Source organism: Theropithecus gelada, chromosome 1 (assembly GCF_003255815.1).
Source record: "Theropithecus gelada isolate Dixy chromosome 1, Tgel_1.0, whole genome shotgun sequence".
In the NCBI taxonomy this organism is placed as follows: Eukaryota; Metazoa; Chordata; class Mammalia; order Primates; family Cercopithecidae; genus Theropithecus; species Theropithecus gelada.
Window position 1 is genome coordinate 168,812,037 of NC_037668.1, and position 20,291 is coordinate 168,832,327.

General features: G+C 37.8%; 1 protein-coding gene across 4 annotated transcripts in view; it reads right to left on the bottom strand.

Annotated features, from left to right (window-relative positions):
* Positions 1-20,291, bottom strand: part of LOC112610401 (complement factor H-related protein 4) — a 42,303-nt gene that overhangs the window by 11,550 nt on the left and 10,462 nt on the right. Inside the window, exons 2-5 of one of the 4 annotated variants that reach the window (XM_025363926.1) lie at positions 7,396-7,590; positions 4,848-5,030; positions 3,092-3,268; positions 2,615-2,797 (exon numbers count right to left, since the gene is read on the bottom strand). In XM_025363926.1, the coding sequence (XP_025219711.1) occupies positions 2,615-2,797; positions 3,092-3,268; positions 4,848-5,030; positions 7,396-7,590 (738 nt within the window). Of the gene's footprint in view, positions 1-2,614; positions 2,798-3,091; positions 3,269-4,847; positions 5,031-6,902; positions 6,971-7,395; positions 7,594-20,291 lie in introns of all 4 variants that reach the window. The other 3 variants (XM_025363921.1, XM_025364044.1, XM_025363967.1) reach the window with 3 other exon arrangements.

The window sequence follows — 20,291 nt, forward strand, 5'->3', positions numbered from 1 at the left end:
TGCCTGGCTCGTTTTCTTTTAGATTTTTAAAAAAATTTTTATAATAATTTTTTAAGTTCTGGGATACATGTGTAGGATGTGAAAGTTTGTTACATAGGTAAAAGTGTGCCATGGTGGTTTGCACCGCCCATCAACCCATACCTTAGGTATTAAGCCCAATTCTTCCATGGTAAGCTTTCCATTTTTGATGATGTCATTCATTCCTCTTCTCTTCTTTTGATGCAAGTATTCGGCACTCAAGTTTAGCCCTCATTAACATTAGTATTTCTTTAGAAATTTCCCCAAATCATATTTTAATACATCTTTCAAGGACTTACTTAAATAAATTTCTTAACGTACTACATAGCACTTCTGAAATCCAAAAATTTTTAAGAGCTCTTCAATACATTTAGGGGCTGTTTGTTTACAATTCACAAATAAACATTATTTGAGCACTAAATACTTCTCCAAACATATTTTTCAAATCTTGCTAAAGTTTCCTACTGCCTGTTTAAGTTTTCCTCATTGCTTTAATATGCCATATGTATATGTAATATTTTCCATAAGGTTGCCTTTTTCCTTAGAATTCTCTGCTTGAATGCTCTTTGCTTCTTTAGTTTTGAAGACACATAGTCTTGCTTGTATCATGGAACTGATCTTATGTCTTCAGATAATTATAATCCTTTCCTGTTCTTGATTGTGAGAAGAGATAATGCTTTTGCTGTGAAACGCATCTTAGAAGTGTCCATCTGCTCAGTCAATCAAATATAAGACTCAGAATTTCGCCGGGCGCGGTGGCTCAAGCCTGTAATCCCAGCACTTTGGGAGGCCGAGACGGGCGGATCACGAGGTCAGGAGATCGAGACCATCCTGGCGAACACGGTGAAACCCCGTCTCTACTAAAAAATACAAAAAACTAGCCGGGCGAGGCGGCGGGCGCCTGTAGTCCCAGCTACTCGGGAGGCTGAGGCAGGAGAATGGCGTAAACCCGGGAGGCGGAGCTTGCAGTGAGCTGAGATCCGGCCACTGCACTCCAGCCCGGGCGACAGAGCCAGACTCCGTCTCAAAAAAAAAAAAAAAAAAGACTCAGAATTTATCTCTGAAACCTAATACTTAATTTTTCCTATGGAATCAAGTTTGGAAATACTTGTAAACTATTTTGATTTGAGGGTACTAATTTTCCTCTGCAGTCTTGCCACTTGTATGGTTTGGAGCCCAGACTTAGACATGATCATCTACAGAAGTGGATACATAAATAGGGACAATAATTAAGGTTTAGCCCATCATAGGATCAGCCAAAATATCAGCATCATCAGTCAATATAAAAGGTAAAATGTAGCATAGCAGCAAAATAAAGGAAATGAGTCATATCACGGAAAAGAACTGCTTGTATCATCCTGTACTGAGGAACTTAAGCACTTGAAAAACTCATGAGTTTATAGTTTAAGAGCTGTGATAGGAAGCTCTGATATGCAAGGCCTGATGGATATCCCAGGGCTATACCTTATAGGTTAGTAGAAATTGGTGGCAAACTTACTTTTAGGTTTTATTGTTGTTACCATAATTATTGTGGCTCATATTTTGAATTGTATTACTTTAAGTTCATAGGATTTGTGGGACAAAATTCTGAGAGTATACCTACATTACAGACTTGAGGCGTTTTTAGTGTATTCATTTTCATTCTGGGACAAGGGCAGAGGAGACAAAGGTTAAAACAGAAACCATTGGGATTTGGAAATGGTTGAACTTTCTGTTAATTTCTTTCTTGCTTGCTAGAGATACTGGTAAAATATAAGAAAGAACAATAATCAGAAACAGAACTTCTCAGTGTTAACTAGCTCTGTGCTCTCTCAGGAAGCATTTCAGGTTTTCAAGTAGAATTTTAGTTAATAGTGCATCATTTTTATTATACTTTAAGTTCGGGGTACATGTGTAGAACGTGCAGTTTCTTCACATAGGAATACATGTGCCATGGTGGTTTGCTGCACCCATCAACCCATCACCTACATTAGGTATTTCTCCTAATGCTATCTCTCCCCTAGCTCCCCAACTTAGGACAGACCCTGGTATGTGGTGTTCCCCTCCCTGAGTCCACCTGTTCTCCTTGTTCAGCTCCCACATACGAGTGAGAACATGTGACATGAACTCATCCTTTTATATGGCTGCATAGTATTCCATTGTGTATATGTGCCACATTTTCTTTACCTAGTCTATCATCTGGGCCTGGACATTTGGATTGGTTCCAAGTTCATGGTTTTAAAACAGTGTTTTCAAAACTCTTTGAAAACTATTTACCTAAGTGTTAGTAATGTGAAAATGGTTATTGATGTCAAGGTGAGATGCTATATTTCAGATGTTTGCAATAAATGGATGTCATTCTTGAAGACTCATTGTGTCCATTAACAAATTGAGGTTTCTGAACATTCCTGTTTTAAAAAAGAAACTTTGTCATCGTTTACATGAAATTTTCTAAGCTTATACACTTACATATTAAGATCTGAAAGGCAAACATTCAGCAGAATAGCTGTTTGTGAACACAGTTCTAGGGTAATAACCCATAAAAATTTTAGTATAAATAAGCAAAGATCAAACTTATTACTCTAATTTTCTCAGATCCAGAATATTAAGAACTTACATCTGCATCTTGGTGGTTCTGACCACTCTCCATTACTACAAGTTACATATTGAGAACCCTGAAGTTCATAGTAGGACTGGCACTGGTACTCGACTGTTGACTGTGGCAGATACACTTTTTGCGGGAAGGACTTGGTATCTCCATTGCTAATAGGTGGAGGACGCCCACACTTTTCTGAGGAATCTGAAAAAAAGAGTATTTTTTATGTAGAGAAAAATCAACAGTTTTCTTGGAAACTTTCTGAATAAAGTTTTTTATATACTCTTAACTGTATCTTATTTGATGCCTTAGGAAGACATTTGCATTTTCAACCTTGGTTTTTTTTTTTTTTAAGATTTAAGGTAATTCACACTCAAATGAGTACTACATGAATATGTACATATATGTATACGTACATATATGTGTACGTATACATATGTATGTTTTTGTTTACTTATTTAATTCTAGTAAAAAGAAATACTTGAATAAAATACTTACTATAGCATGTTGGCAAATGCGACCAGCCATCTTCACCACACACTATGGAACCTGTGGTGTTTCCATATCTGCTTTCATATCCATCATAGCATTCATAGTCCAATGCGTCATGGAGCTTAAACCACATGCCATTACTCTTGGCTCTGGAATTCTCAAAAACTGGCATATCACAAAGTTCTGAAACAAAATAAAATTGAGGATTGCTTTTTTATGCCATATGATATACAATTCAACTAAGAAAGTCCCATTGTAGTAATAACATTTACCAATCAGTGTGTGCTAATAAATTGAGTACTATTAAAAATAGTTTGATAATCAGTGTTTTCTTTGTACTGTAATAGTTAATTAGAAGAGAAAAATATATTTCCCTATATATGATCCTTCTCATCATTTAAATCCTATGAGAAACATATCAAGAATATTTAGTCAGACCTATTTTTATTTGGGAACATCTCATTGGCTATTATTACAGTCTACCTTTATCATTATAATGTATTATTTTAAAGACGATAAAATTTTGTGAATTTAAAAGTTAATGTACATATTTATGTAACCAATTTACTGACAGTAAGGGTGTATGTTGGATTAAAATTATATTCATTGGATATAGGTTCTATAAAAGTTTTAAAAACGTATTATCTTTTATTTTACAGGTCTTAGATCATTTATCAAAGCTGAGTCAAATTAGATTAAACTATGCAGCTTTATCTTTTGCAGAACCCATGATAAGCATAGAAATTGAAAACAGTATTCTAGAAATGTAGGAATTGATATTTTGTAGCTCCCAAACCTCAGAGTAACTTTGAGATAATCACTTTCTAATTGTATCCTTTCTTTTTTTCACTTAGCTTAATATTTTTGAGATTCATCCATGCTCTATTATGTATCAGTAGTCCCTTCCATTTCATCTCATGGATAAAAATAGTTGAATTGTAGACTTGAAAATGAAGTGAATTTTGCACTATGTAAATTATATATCAATATGTGTGTTAAAAATAAATTAAATAATTTATCTTTAAAAATCTTTGTGAATGTCTACAGAGAAAAGACAAAAAAGATCAACTTTTGCCACTGCAAGATTTCCATTGTTCATTATGCAATCACTTTAATAATAAGTAATTACAAGTTGGGAATGTTTTAGAGAACTTTAGTTGTAAGGAATCCATTGCCAAGTGTGAGGTTTGTAAACATTCAGCCCACCCACTTACCCTTTTCCTTTACTTGTTTTCTCTGTACTAGATTACAAGCTGGAAATAATTTTCTGAGTTGGTTCTCCTCAGTTGCATCATTGATACAAATTATTAAGGTCTCATTCTCCTGAGGCTAGCAGAAACTCAGAATTAAGCACTCATCCCTTCCCCGACATGTACATCTTTGCTGAGTGTGAGCAAGGAATACAATATAAGCAGTTGATAATTTTGAAATACGAAGAAAGGGAAAAGAACAAAGTTTTTGTTGACAATTAATACATTTTGCTGAGAGTCCCATGCAGCTGCCTAACTAGTCTGTACCTGATGGGATTGCTTTTACGCAAAGGCAAATTGAATTGAAAGAGATGGAATGATCATCTTCCCAAGTAGCCATTACTCTAAAAGGCAAAAAAGGCTTAGTCTGGCACAGAATGTTAAATGGTATTAGAAGTATTTGTATCTCTTTACTCCTAAAAGTGTTTTCTATATTTTTAAGTAAAACACTATCATCTCAAAGAGAGGAACGAAGTTGACAGAAACTGAATGGGAATATGTAAATCACTTACTAATGCAAATTGGTTGTGCTGACCATCCATTTTGCAAACATGTAATTGATCCTGAAGAATTTCCATCTGCTGTTGCATATCCTGGCTTACATTTATATTGTATTTCTTTATTTAAAATATAAATAGAAGAAGATTCAGAAATAAATCCATTTTCAACTTCTATATCTGATTTTGAGCATGTTCCTAAAATAACAAAAGTAGAGAAAAAAGTAAATATTTGTTGAATATTTCTTTTATAGAAGGGAATAAGTAAAAACATGGCAACACGGTAAAACAATGAAATATTTGTTAAGGAATTGAAAACAGCAAAACTGGAAGTTTCCTAGACATCCATGTTCCTAAAATAAACCATGAATTTTGAAAGAAAATAGTGAAAACACAGGGAAAGGCAGAATAAAAGCAAGGAATCCTTGAGACTGTCAACAGAGCTCTGGCAGGCCTTGAGGAGGAATGCAGATCTTGCAGACTCTGAATTCCCTATAATTTTTGGAAGAATTTCTGGCTGCTTTGCAATAACCTGAATCTTTTTGATGCTATTAAGAGATGTTACACCTCATATAGTCAAATGCCATTTCTCAGGCAAAGATACAGTGCACACTGCTACCATAGACAAAGAAATAAATTTGCAAATCTTTAGCCTCCAGGAATTTAAAATGGTTGTCATCTTAAGTGGGTCTTAAACCCTTATAGACATGGTGTTTGAGAGAAATGTGGAAATGTAAGCAGGAAAAAAACAAACAAACAAGATAATAAAAATAAGTTCTAGTATACTAGTAATGTATATGTTCTTTATATATTATCAATGTGGACCAATTTTACTATCTGAAAGGAAAAGAAATCATGTTAAAGATGATACATATTTTATAATATAGCATTTGTCATAATCATGAGTTTTCTGATCTATTCTTGCCTACTTTTCTATTAATCTCCTCCCGCCTCTAAACTACAGTGTTCAGTTTCTCTTGTAAACAATTTTATTTTCAATACCTGTAAAGGTGCTTGACACACAACAATATTTTTTAGGTGCATTAATAACAGAGTTGGTGCCTATGGCAGGAGAAAAAGGGACTTTTCTTTCAGAGGCTTAGGCTGTTGTTGAGGACAGTGCTCCTATGAATGTGCAAGAAGATTCCCATTCCCCTTCATTCTTATTGTATCCTAATTATCATATAGTTTCTATAATGGAATGTTTTGTAAATTGCAAACAATACATACAAAGAACTTTCAGAGACCCCTTTACCTAAAAAGTGAAAGTCAGCTATAACTGATTATAAGGCTTAATTTAAAGCATGTGAGAGACGTACAAGTGACCTTTGGGCAAGCATTGTATTTTTTAATTAATGCTATAATTTTATAATCTACTTAAATCAATGCATTCACTTTGATATAAACACTGAAGCAGTGTTACTTTAACGTGTATTTAATGTATTTTGTGATCTTCATAACATATATATGTGTGTATGTGTGTGTGTGTGTGTGTGTGTGTGTATATATATATATATATTTTTTTTTTTTTTGAGATGGAGTCTTGCCCTCTCACCGAGTCTGGAGTGCAATGGTCCAATCTAGGCTCACTGCAACCTACGCCTCCCTGGTTCAAGCCATTCTCCAGCCTCAACCTCCTGGATAGCTGGGATTACAGGCTTGTGCCACTGCATCTGGCTAATTTTTGTATTTTTAGTAGAGATGGGTTTCACTGTGTTGGCCAGGCTGGTCTTGAACTCCTTACCTAAAGTGATCTGCCCATCTCTGCCTCCCGTAGTGCTGGTTTTACAGGAGTGAGCCACCGCACCTGGCCACTGACTTATATTTCTATTGTTACTTGACCCTATTAAGTGACAGAATCCACTAATTATTCAGAACTTATAAATGTGTTCAGACACATTTGGAACTGGGAACTAGATAGGCTTTTGTTTTAAAATAAAAAGACATAAATTCAGCTTGAGGGTTGATATACAAAATTTTCCAGTTAAATGTCTAGATCTTAGACAGTTACAGACATACTGGGATCTCAAACAAGTGGACTAACTGACACCAATGCATCTGGGAGGAGACCAGCTCTAAATACGTTCTTCCATATTTTTTATTATATCCATTCTCCAAATAATTGAAAATACATTGTCCTAAGGACCATAAAATGATTTAAAGGTAAATTAGAGACACGAATTTGATCAAAATACTATATTAAAATAACTTTTAGAATATTTAAATAACACTGCACCAATACTCAAAACTAATGTATAACTCAAGAAAAATTAAAGCTAGTGCTAAGTGTTTGTACAAAAAAGTCAGTATTCAATGTTACTTAACCTTAGTTTTTATGATAAAATATATTTAAATTATATAGGTATTCTCCTAAAGTTCCTACATTTATTTCTCATGTAATTTTCATGAAGATCTCATAACAGAAAAGATCCATTTTGGTCTTTTTGCGTGAATAACTCTTCCTTTGGTCCTATTTCTGTTGTATAAGACAATGTAATCATTTATTTGCTTTTCTCTCACTCTTTTCAAGTTTTATGCACATATTGTAAAGAGGTTTACTTACTGAGGCATGGGACTGTTGGCGACCACCCATCTTGTGTGCAATGAATGTAATCCCAGTAACTTCCTGAAGGAGTCACAAAATTTGCATCACAGTAATAGGAGTAAGATTTTCCTGCAGCTACTGGAAAGTATGGTCTACGCTTACTCTCATAATACAGACCTCCATGTTGAATTTCTGGAAAATTGCAAGGTTTCACTTCTTGAAATAAAAAACAAAAAAACAGTATAAATAATGTTTTACTATAACGGATAATCATACAACAGATGACATTTTTGATCAATGAATTGTTTTCTCTTCTTAGCATAATTACATTCATTGAATTAGGGGTTTTAGGGCAAGAAAAGTTACAGAATTCCAATGACCTAGATATGTGAAGAGCTGTTTGTTAATGAAGATTGAAGAAAACTGCAGACCTATTTAATGTACTCTCCATGAGTACAGATCTTCTAGTCCTGGTTGATTAGTGAGCTTCCTGGTTGAGAGATGAAGACGCTTATTTTACCATTCAGCTCATGTCTACTTTTCCTTTCTGTTCCATCCCATTAGAAATCAGAGCCCTGCCTTTTCTTCTCAGACCAACTCTATAGTGGGAGATAGTAGTTTTTGGGGGATTTTAAAAAATTGACTGGAAGGAATGTAAAAACTATGGGGAAACATAGAGATTTCTCATTGATCACATCACACAACAAAATAATATTTCTAATTCATGTCTCAAACCAGTTATTAAGACAAGATTTCTATTCTTTATTTAACCAGGAAAATGAACTACGAATATTTCTTAATATCTAAATATCTAAGAATATAATAAGCATTTTTATTTATTTTTAATTTCGATTAGAAAGTAACATGTTTTTAATGTGTTATGTAAATTTTTTTTTTTTTTTTTTTGAGACGGAGTCTTGCTCTGTCGCCCAGACTGGAGTGCAGTGGCCAGATTTCAGCTCACTGCAAGCTCCGCCTCCCAGGTTTAGGCCATTCTCCTTCCTCAGCCTCCCGAGCAGCTGGGACCACAGGCGCCTGCCACCTCGCCTGGCTAGTTTTTTTTGTATTTTTAGTAGAGACGGGGTTTCACCGGGTTAGCCAGGATGGTCTTGATCTCCTGACCTCGTGATCTGCCCGTCTCGGCCTCCCAAAGTGCTAGGATGTAAAATATTTTTAGCATACTATAATTACAGTTTATTGAGGAATTTGTGTATATTGAATATTTGACATATATGTTTAAGCACTATGTCATCATAAGGCTTATACTTGATGTTTCCAAAAAAGGTTTCCACTTCCATGGGATGATTCAGAGATAATTTACTACTTGTAATACTAGAATAGTATTCAGTTTTTCTATGAAATGTGATCATTGTTCAAGAAACCTTATACTACACATAAAAGATTCCAACATATGCACCACACACACACACACACAATATTGTTTATGATCTCCATTATTCTTTAGTCCACTGGTTTATTGTCTTTCTTTCTTATTTTTTCATTAGAGAGATTCTCAGGCAGTTTCTACAGTCTTGTTATGTGGATTATAAATGCTGAATTCTTGCATCTCTTAAGTACCTTCATTTAAATGATATGTGAGTAACTTCTCTAGGTATAGACGGTAGATGGCCTACAGTCCATATTTCTCATCACCTTTTTTTTTTTTTCTGCCACATTTTTGAAACTTCCAATGTGGAAGTTCAAATATTCATTCAGTTTCATTGCTTATAAATAGCATTTCAATTACTCTGATTTTAGGGTATAAATCCTCAGCTGTGCTGTTTTTGAAGCTGAGCTCGCTCAACCTCTTCCCCCTATTGCAATAGCCAGATAAAATCTGTCTTGTCATATTTAACAAGTGTCCGATGAATAATTTGTCTTTAACACATCTTGCATTCATCAATCTATTTCTTTTTGTTTAATTAGAAAAAATTTTCAAGTGGTTTCTACAGATAAGTTATGCAGATTGTAACTTTGAATCCTTGCATGTTGTAAATGTATTTAACAAAGATCTGGGAACAATACCTTGTCTTTGTATAGTTTCTTGGCCTATATGCATATCTCTCATTGTTGATAGATTTTGCCCCCCATTTTTTGAACCTTCCAAAGTTGAGCTTAAAATGCTCATTTAGTTTCATTCCTTCTATGTTACATTATGCTGTTTTCCCCCCACCACTGTTTGGAGATTTGTATTATTTTCTCTTTACCTTTGAACTTTGCGAATTTCACCATGATACATTATGATACATCAGCATAGGTCATTTAAGACTAATTCCAGGGGGCGGAGCAAGATGGCCGAATAGAAACAGCTCCAGTCTCCAGCTCCCAGTGCGAGCCACACAGAAGACAGGTGATTTCTGCATTATCAACTGAGGTACTGGGTTTGTCTCACTGGGGAGTGCCGGACAATCGGTGCTGGTCAGCTGTTGCAGCCCGACCAGCGAGAGCTGAAGCAGGGCGAGGCATTGCCTCATCTGGGAAGCGCAAGGGGGAAGGGAATCCCTTTTCCTAGCCAGGGGAACTGAGACACACACCTGGAAAATCGGGTAACTCCCACCCCAATACTGCACTTTAAGCAAATGGGCACACCATGAGATTATATCCCACACCTGGCCGGGAGGGTCCCACGCCCAGGGAGCCTTCCTCATTGCTAGCACAGCAGTCTGCGATCTAACCGCAAGGCAGCAGCGAGGCTGGGGGAGGGGCGCCTGCCATTGCTGAGGCTTAAGTAGGTAAACAAAGTCCTGGGAAGATCGAACTGGGTCGACCTCACAGCAGTTCAAGGAGGCCTGCCAGTCTCTGTAGACTCCACCTCTGGGGACAGGGCACAGCTAAACAACAACAACAACAACAACAACAACAACAAAAAGCAGCAGAAACCTCTGCAGATGCAAGCAACTCTGTCTGACAGCTTTGAAGAGGGCGGTGGATCTCCCAACACGGAGATTGAGATCTGAGAATGGACAGACTGCCTGCTCAAGTGGGTCCCTGACCCCTGAGTAGCCTAACTGGGAGACATCCTCCACTAGGGGCAGACCGACACCCCACACCTCACACGGTGGAGTACACCCCTGAGAGGAAGCTTCCAAAACAAGAATCAGACAGGTACACTCGCTGTTCAGCAGTATTCTATCTTCTGCAGCCTCTGCTGCTGACACCCAGGCAAACAGGGTCTGCAGTGGACCTCAAGCAATCTCCAACAGACCTACAGCTGAGAGTCCTGACTGTTAGAAGGAAAACTAATAAACAGGAAGGACACCCACACCAAAACTCCATCAGTACATCACCATCATCAAAGACCAGAGGCAGATAAAACCACAAAGATGGGGAAAAAGCAGGGCAGAAAAGTGGAAATTCAAAAAATAAGAGCGCATCTCCCACTCGAAAGGAACACAGCTCATTGCCAGCAACAGATCAAAGCTGGAGAGAGAATGACTTTGACAAGATGAGAGAAGAAGGCTTCAGTCCATCAAACTTCTCAGAGCTAAAGGAGGAATTACATACTCAGTGCAAAGAAACTAAAAATCTTGAAAAAAGAGTGGAAGAATTGATAACCAGAATAATTAATGCAGAGAAGGCCATAAACGAACGGACAGAGATGAAAACCATGACACGAGAAATACGTGACAAATGCACAAGCTTCAGTAACCGACTTGATCAACTGGAAGAAAGAGTATCAGCGATTGAGGATCAAATGAATGAAATGAAGCGAGAAGAGAAATCTAAAGAAGAAAGAAGAAAAAGAAATGAACAAAGCCTGCAAGAAGTATGGGATTATGTAAAAAGACCAAATCTACGTCTGATTGGGGTGCCTGAAAGTGAGGGGGAAAATAGAAGCAAGTTGGAAAACACTCTTCAGGATATCATCCAGGAGAACTTCCCCAACCTAGTAGGGCAGGCCAACATTCAAATTCAGGAAATACAGAGAACGCCACAAAGATACTCCTCGAGAAGAGCAACTCCAAGACACATAATTGCCAGATTCACCAAAGTTGAAATGAAGGAAAAAATCTTAAGGGCAGCCAGAGAGAAAGGTCAGGTTACCCACAAAGGGAAGCCCATCAGCAGATCTCTCAGCAGAAACTCTACAAGCCAGAAGAGAGTGGGGACCAATATTCAACATTCTTAAAGAAAAGAATTTTAAACCCAGAATTTCATATCCAGCCAAACTAAGTTTCATAAGTGAAGGAGAAATAAAATCCTTTACAGATAAGCAAATGCTTAGAGATTTTGTCACCACCAGGCCTGCCTTACAAGAGACCTTGAAGGAAGCACTAAACATGGAAAGGAACAACCAGTACCAGCCATTGCAAAAACTGCCAAAATGTAAAGACCATCAAGGCTAGGAAGAAACTGCATCAACTAACAAGCAAAATAACCTGTTAATATCATAATGGCAGGATCAAGTTCACACGTAACAATATTAACCTTAAATGTAAGTGGACTAAATGCTCCAATTAAAAGACACAGACTAGCAAACTGGATAAAGAGTCAAGACCTATCAGTCTGCTGTATTCAGGAGACGCATCTCACATGCAGAGACATACATAGGCTCAAAATAAAGGGATGGAGGAAGATCTACCAAGCAAATGGAGAACCAAAAAAAGTAGGGGTTGCAATACTAGTCTCTGATGAAACAGACTCTAAACCATCAAAGATCAAAAGAGACAAAGAAGGCCATTACATAATGGTAAAGGGATCAATTCAACAGGAAGAGCTAACTATCCTAAATATATATGCACCCAATACAGGAGCACCCAGATTCATAAAGCAAGTCCTTAGAGACTTACAAAGAGACTTAGACCCCCATACAATAATAATGGGAGACTTCAACACCCCACTGTCAACATTAGACAGATCAGCGAGACAGAAAGTTAACAAAGAGATCCAGGAATTGAACTCATCTCTGCAGCAAGCAGACCTAATAGACATCTACAGAACTCTCCACCCCAAATCAACAGAATATACATTCTTCTCAGCACCACATCACACTTATTCCAAAATTGACCACGTAATTGGAAGTAAAGCACTCCTCAGCAAATGTACAAGAACAGAAATTATAACAAACTGTCTCTCAGACCACAGTGCAATCAAACTAGAACTCAGGACTAAGAAACTCAATCAAAACCGCTCAACGACATGGAAACTGAATAACCTGCTCCTGAATGACTACTGGGTATATAATGAAACGAAGGCAGAAATAAAGATGTTCTTTGAAACCAATGAGAACGAAGATACAACATACCAGAATCTCTGGGACACATTTAAAGCAGTGTGTAGAGGGAAATTTATAGCACTAAATGGTCACAAGAGAAAGCTGGAAAGATCTAAAATTGACACTCTAACATCATAATTAAAATAACTAGAGAAGCAAGAGCAAACACATTCAAAAGCTAGCAGAAGGCAAGAAATAACTAAGATCAGAGCAGAACTGAAGGAGATAGAGACACAAAAAAACCTCCAAAAACTCAATGAATCCAGGATCTGGTTTTCTGAAAAGAGAAACAAAATGGATAGACTGCTAGCAAGACTAATAAAGAAGAAAAGAGAGAAGAATCAAATAGACGCAATAAAAAATGATAAAGGGGATATCACCACCGACCCCACAGAAATACAAACTACCATCAGAGAATACTATAAACACCTCTATGCAAATAAACTAGAAAATCTAGAAGAAATGGATAATTTCCTGGACACTTACACTCTTCCAAGACTAAACCAGGAAGAAGTTGAATACCTGAATAGACCAATAGCAGGCTCTGAAATTGAGGCAATAATTAATAGCCTACCAACCAATAAAAGTCCAGGACCAGATGGATTCACAACTGAATTCTACCAGAGGTACAAGGAGGAGCTGGTACCATTCCTTCTGAAACTATTCCAATCAATAGAAAAAGAGGGAATCCTCCCTAACTCATTTTATGAGGCCAACATCATCCTGATACCAAAGCCTGGGAGAGACACAACAAAAAAAGAGAATTTTAGACCAATATCCCTGAAGAACATCGATGCAAACATCCTCAGTAAAATACTGGCAAACCGGATTCAGCAGCACATCAAAAAGCTTATCCACCATGATCAAGTGGGCTTCATCCCTGGGATGCAAGGCTGGTTCAACATACACAAATCAATAAATGTAATCCAGCATATAAACAGAACCAAAGACAAAAACCACATGATTATCTCAATAGATGCAGAAAAGGCTTTTGACAAAATTCAACAGCCCTTCATGCTAAAAACGCTCAATAAATTCGGTATTGATGGAACGTATCTCAAAATAATAAAAGCTATTTATGACAAACCCACAGCCAATATCATACTGAATGGGAAAAAACTGGAAGCATTCCTTTTGAAAACTGGCACAAGACAGGGATGCCCTCTCTCACCACTCCTATTCAACATAGTGTTGGAAGTTCTGGCTAGGGCAATCAGGCAAGAGAAAGAAATCAAGGGTATTCAGTTAGGAAAAGAAGAAGTCAAATTGTCCCTGTTTGCAGATGACATGATTGTATATTTAGAAAACCCCATTGTCTCAGCCCAAAATCTCCTTAAGCTGATAAGCAACTTCAGCAAAGTCTCAAGATACAAAATTAATGTGCAAAAATCACAAGCATTCTGATACACCAGTAACAGACAAACAGAGAGCCAAATCATGAATGAACTTCCATTCACAATTGCTTCAAAGAGAATCAAATACCTAGGAATCCAACTTACAAGGGATGTAAAGGACCTCTTCAAGGAGAACTACAAACCACTGCTCAGTGAAATAAAAGAGGACACAAACAAATGGAAGAACATACCATGCTCATGGATAGGAAGAATCAATATCATGAAAATGGCCATACTGCCCAAGGTAATTTATAGATTCAATGCCATCCCCATCAAGATACCAATGAGTTTCTTCACAGAACTGGAAAAAACTGCTTTAACGTTCATATGGAACCAAAAAAGAGCCCGCATCTCCAAGGCAATCCTAAGTCAAAAGAAGAAAGCTGGAGGCATCATGCTACCTGACTTCAAACTATACTACAAGGCTACAGTAACCAAGCAGCATGGTACTGGTACCAAAACAGAGATATAGACCAATGGAACAGAACAGAGTCCTCAGAAATAATACCACACATCTACAGCCATCTGATCTTTGACAAACCTGAGAAAAACAAGAAATGGGGAAAGGATTCTCCATTTAATAAATAGTGCTGGGAAAATTGGCTAGCCATAAGTAGAAAGCTGAAACTGGATCCTTTCCTTACTCCTTACATGAAAATTAATTCAAGATGGATTAGAGACTTAAATGTTAGACCTAATACCATAAAAACCCTAGAAGAAAACCTAGGTAATACCATTCAGGACATAGGCATGGGCGAGGACTTCATGTGTAAAACACCAAAAGCAACGGCAACAAAAGCCAAAATTGACAAATGGGAAGTAATTAAACTAAAGAGCTTCTGCACAGCAAAGGCAACTACCATCAGAGTGAACAGGCAACCTACAGAAAGGGAGAAAGTTTTTGCAATCTACTCATCAGACAAAGGGCTAATATCCAGAACGTACAAAGAACTCAAACAAATTTACAAGAAAAAAACAAACAACCCCATCAAAAAGTGGGCAAAGGATATGAACAGACCCTTCCCAAAAGAGGACATTCACACAGCCAACAGACACATGAAAAAATACTCATCATCACTGGCCATCAGAGAAATGCAAATCAAAACCACAATGAGATACCATCTCACACCAGTTAGAACGGCAATCATTAAAACATCAGGAAACAACAGGTGCTGGAGAGGATGTGGAGAAATAGGAACACTTTTACACTGTTGGTGGGATTGTAAACTAGTTCAACCATTATGGAAAACAGTATGGCGATTCCTCAAGGATCTAGAACTAGAAGTACCATATGACCCAGCCATCCTATTACTGGGTATATACCCAAAGGATTACAAATCATGCTGCTATAAAGACACATGCACACGTATGTTTATTGTGGCACTATTCACAATAGCAAAGACTTGGAATCAACCCAAATGTCCATGAATGATAGACTGGATTAAGAAAATGTGGCATATATACACTATAGAATACTATGCAGCCATAAAAAAGGATGAGTTTGTGTCCTTTGTAGGGACATGGATGCAGCTGGAAACCATCATTCTCAGCAAACTATCACAAGAACAGAAAACCAAACACCGCATGTTCTCACTCATAGGTGGGAACTGAACAATGAGATCACTTGGACTTGGGAAGGGGAACATCACACACCGGGGTCTATCACGGGGAGGGGGGAAGGGGGAGGGATTGCATTGGGAGTTATACCTGATGTAAATGACGAGTTGATGGGTGCTGACGAGTTGATGGGTGCAGCACAGCAACATAGCACCAGTATACATATGTAACAAACCTGCACATTGTGCACATGTACCCTAGAACTTAAAGTTTAATAATAATAATAATAAAAAGACTAATTCTACCTTGGATAAGCTTGAGTCTTTGGATTTGCAGGAAGTGAGCCTTAAGAAACTCAATTAAATTTTCCATTAAATGGTAGAGCAGAGATTTAATCTTTAGTTTTCTGATTTCAGAACAAGTGTAGTTATCTATCTCATGATGGTGTTTCATAGAATGTAAGTAACATAGTCTGCTGAGATTTCTTTTCAAAAAAATCAAAAAGGAATTATAATTAAAAGTAGCTATCATTATCATTAATTCCACAAGCTTGAGCCACTTCATGACTTTTCTTTTTTACTGAGCAAATTTAGAACACTTTTATCTTTTTCACATGGTAGTTCTCTAATTGGCATTGAAGTCAGCAGAACTTAGAGAAGCTCCATTCTGTTTCTTAATCTTCTACCAATGTAAGTTGTAGACTCATAAGCAGTTATGATGGTTCTATCACAATGTTAACTCAAACTGACCTTAATATTGATTAAAATGCTCACTGATTTTTATAGTGGTTGCTAATCTCTTTGTACCAGTACAGCTGATTCCTTTGACCCAGGACCAGGATCTTACAGTTACCACTACTCAATTTAATTTTATTGGATTTAGCTTTGCACATAGGATTCTTCTGGAATCATGAATCTATACTAATGCAGATTCACCATCACCATCTGCTGTAGCATTTTGTTTGTGAATTTATACTGCATTTCTCCTACATCATTAAACTATGGGCAGATACAAAAGAGTAATAAAGCCTGAGAATAAAACGCTGTAACTGAGAATCAGGAAAAACATATTTAATAAAACTACAAACTACTTGATAAATCATCAAACCAGTCAGTTTCTCCATCTTTTCCACACAAATTTCAGAAGGTCATTTGTAAAATACTTTTGCAGAAAACCAGATATAACTGGGATTCAGTTGGTCCAGAAGCATTTGGGCTGATCCAGGATTTTCATAAGCCAACTATAGAATAATTACATATTTTCCTTACAGTTTTTATGCCCATTGAAATTGATTTCACAGTTACAATAGCTACCTCTCTTAAGAGCTCATGCTTTTGGCAATTCATCTGGGCTTGGGCACGATAATCCTAACACCTTGGGAGGCCAAGGTGCAAGGACTGCTTGAGGCCAAGAGTTTGAGATCAACCTAGGCATCATAGAAAGACCTTGCGTCTATAAAATAAAAATAAAAAATTAACTGGGCATGGTGACACTTGCCTATATTCCCAGCTGCTTAGGAGATTGCAGTGGGAAGATCGTTTGAGCCAAGGAGGTCAAGATTGCAGTGACGTATACTGCGCTGTTGCACTCCAGCCTGGGCAACAGGCTTCTTTTTAAAACCTTGTTTTAAAAAGAAGAGAAAAGAACATGTTTCTGTCATGGACTATCCACTTTAAGTATGCTTCCCTTTACAATGCACTTCAAGATAGAAAAAAAGAATATGTTTGTAGAGACAGAAAAAACCCCGAAAAAGGCAAAAGAACCATCATAGAAATAAAACACCATATTGACATGAGAGACCTTTTGCTACATTTGATGATTTGTGGAAATTCCGCAAATTCTTCAATACTCCTTCCTCAAAATAGTGGAGTCTAATTCTCCTCCACTTGTTGTGTGCTGGACTTAGTGACTCATTTCTGAAGAATAAATATGGCTCAAGTGAGAGTGTGTAACTTGGTGATAAATGACATGAAGGCTTCCTCTTCCTCCTCACTCTCTCTCTCTTGAATCTTTAGCTCTGGAGAAATTTAGTTGCCATTTAAGCAACCTATGAAAGGGACAATGTGGTAAGGTATTGGGGCCTCCTACCAAAATCTGTGTGAGTGAGCCATGTTGGAAGTAGATCCTGCAGCCCAGCCAAGTTGTTAGGTCATGCAGCCCAGGCCAACATCCTTGACAGCTACGCAGGAGAGAATCTGACACAGAACTAAACAGCAAAGTCACTCCCAAATGCCTGACCCACAAAATCTGTGATAAAATAAAGGTTTGTTGTTTTAAGCAAATATGTTTTTAGCAAAATATGTTACACAACCATACATAATTAACATACTAGGCTTTAGAGGGTACTTGTCTCACCCAGTGTATTATTTTGGACATTGGAAGAATAGAGACATACCTATTCGTACACACACTTACATCTGTATAATTCTGAGTGGCAAACATTAAAAAGAATTTAGTTTACAAAAATTGTTTTAAATTCTACTTAGAATTGTCTACTTTGGAAAACAAAGAGTTCTCAAAACTCCATATACTAAAATATTGAAATTTATTGTTTCCCCTATTTTTTGCATTTAAGAGAAAGTAATTTCAGATTTCAAATGTAAAGTCAATACATGGACTGGAACTTACCACTACATCCTGGAGCAAGTAGGTACCCACCCACTACTAGTGCATTTGTCCTGGTTCCCTGGGTTGCAGGATAAAAGCCATCTATACACTTACATATGATTAAATCTTCAGTTCTGCGTTTTGCCCTTTCAGGTGTGTAGACACCATTTTGAATATAAGGAGGATTATATATTTTTTTTCTGAAAAGAAAATGGCTGTGTGGACTATGTAGAAATGACTGCCCATTAAAATAAAGTACATTCTTGCTAGAAACACAGTAAAAATGCAAATAAGAAGGAAGGCCTGAGTAAGGACTTACCAGTGTTAACCATCCATGTATTCTTCACAGAAGTCTTTCAGCTTTTCTCCTTGAGTACACATATCTTAGCTCTGGTTGATTTAGTGAGAGTCTTTGATAAGGAAAGGGGACAGGCAAATACTGGGTAGAAGAGGGCGGTGCCCCAGGAAAGGCCCCACCCCAACCTTAAATGAGGACAGATATGTCTGTTTTCCTGTCCAAAATGTTGCCTTTTGGCCCTCCATGCTCCTCATCCAGTCCCCATATAAACCCAGCACCTTAGCGGGCACACTTAGACGGCTGAACATCAAGACTAATCACAGCGGAACACGGCGGCAGAGAGAGAAGAGGAGGGATGTCTGGATGCCGAGGGAGGTGGGTTCCGCTGGGGAAGGTCGGAGAAAAATCTGGCCGCTGCATGGCCCAACTCCAGGGGAAGACTACCTTCCCACTCCATCCCCTACTTCGGGCTCCCCTTCGAACTTGCTGAGAGCCACCTCCATCATTCAATAAAATCTTGCACTCATCCTTTGAGCCCGCATGTGATCCAATTCTTTCGGAACACAGGGCAAAGGCTCAGGATACAGAAGGCTATACACTGGTCCCAGGCTCTTGAGATAAGGCAGAGGGTCCTTTGAACTGATTAACACGCAAGCCGTCTGCAGACAGCAAATCTGAGTTTTGTAACACACATCCACCTGGGCTTCTGTAGTCAGACACCTACCCCTAGACTCTGCCCTGGGGCCAGAAGTCAAAAGCACTTATGCCGGCCTTTGCACCTGCCCGTCTGCCAGCAGCCCCTAGGGGTTTGAGCTGCGGGGCGACAAAGCAGGTGACACCCCTGTTGCATGTCTCGCGAGGGGAATCAGGGAACTCTCCCATTTATAAGCTCTTTTCAGCTCATGAAAATATTTCCCCAAATATAAGTTTTATGAAAGCATCTTTCAGCATTTCCTTCTGAACTACAACCCAAACAATGCCTAAACACCTTTCTAATATAATACAGTGTTGTTGGGAAAAAAGCATTGTTAGGGAATGACTTTCACTTGGCCTTAGTGTGAATGACTTGGCATTGTCAACATGGGTAGTGTTATTTTAAACACAGAATATCCTGTACAGTGATTTTCATTGTAAAGTCTGTGATGTCAAACTTCAATAAAATTTCTTTTTGGTGATTGAACCTGAAAAAAAAAAAAAAAAAAAGAAGAGAAGAAGAAGAAAGACAAAGGTGCTTTCACCAATTCAGTCCTTCAGTCCTTGGTCTTTTTTTCTTTCTGTTCCCTTCCATCAGAATTCAGAGTCCTGCCTTTTCTTCTCAGAACAACTCAATGGATGGAGTTAGTAGTGTTTTTGTTTGATACCTAATGTAAATGACGAGTTAATGGGTGCAGCACACCAACACAGCACATGTATGTGTATATGTATGTAATAAATCTGCACGTTGTGCACAGGTACCCTACAACTTAAAGCATAATAATAATAATAAAGATTAAATTCATTAGCTTGTTATTCTATTTACTGAAAGCAATGTAAGAAATATAGAAAAAGAAATCTGGGAAGATGGCAGAGGAGGAAACACCTGGAATTTGACTCCTCACCTTTACAGTTGCATGGCCAGAATTTGTCTGATTGTACTATTTTTGGAGTCTATTGAAGGCCTACAACTTCTAGGGGTGACTTGGATCATAAGTTGCACTCACATTCAGTCGATTTTAGCTCCTAGCACAGTGGCATATGTTCATACCACGCTCCTTAGCCACATGATAGGCAACTGTATGTGTATTTCTGGAGCAACCTGTGCATAGCATCGGGGAGCCAGAGTGTCGAAAACAACTCGATTCTT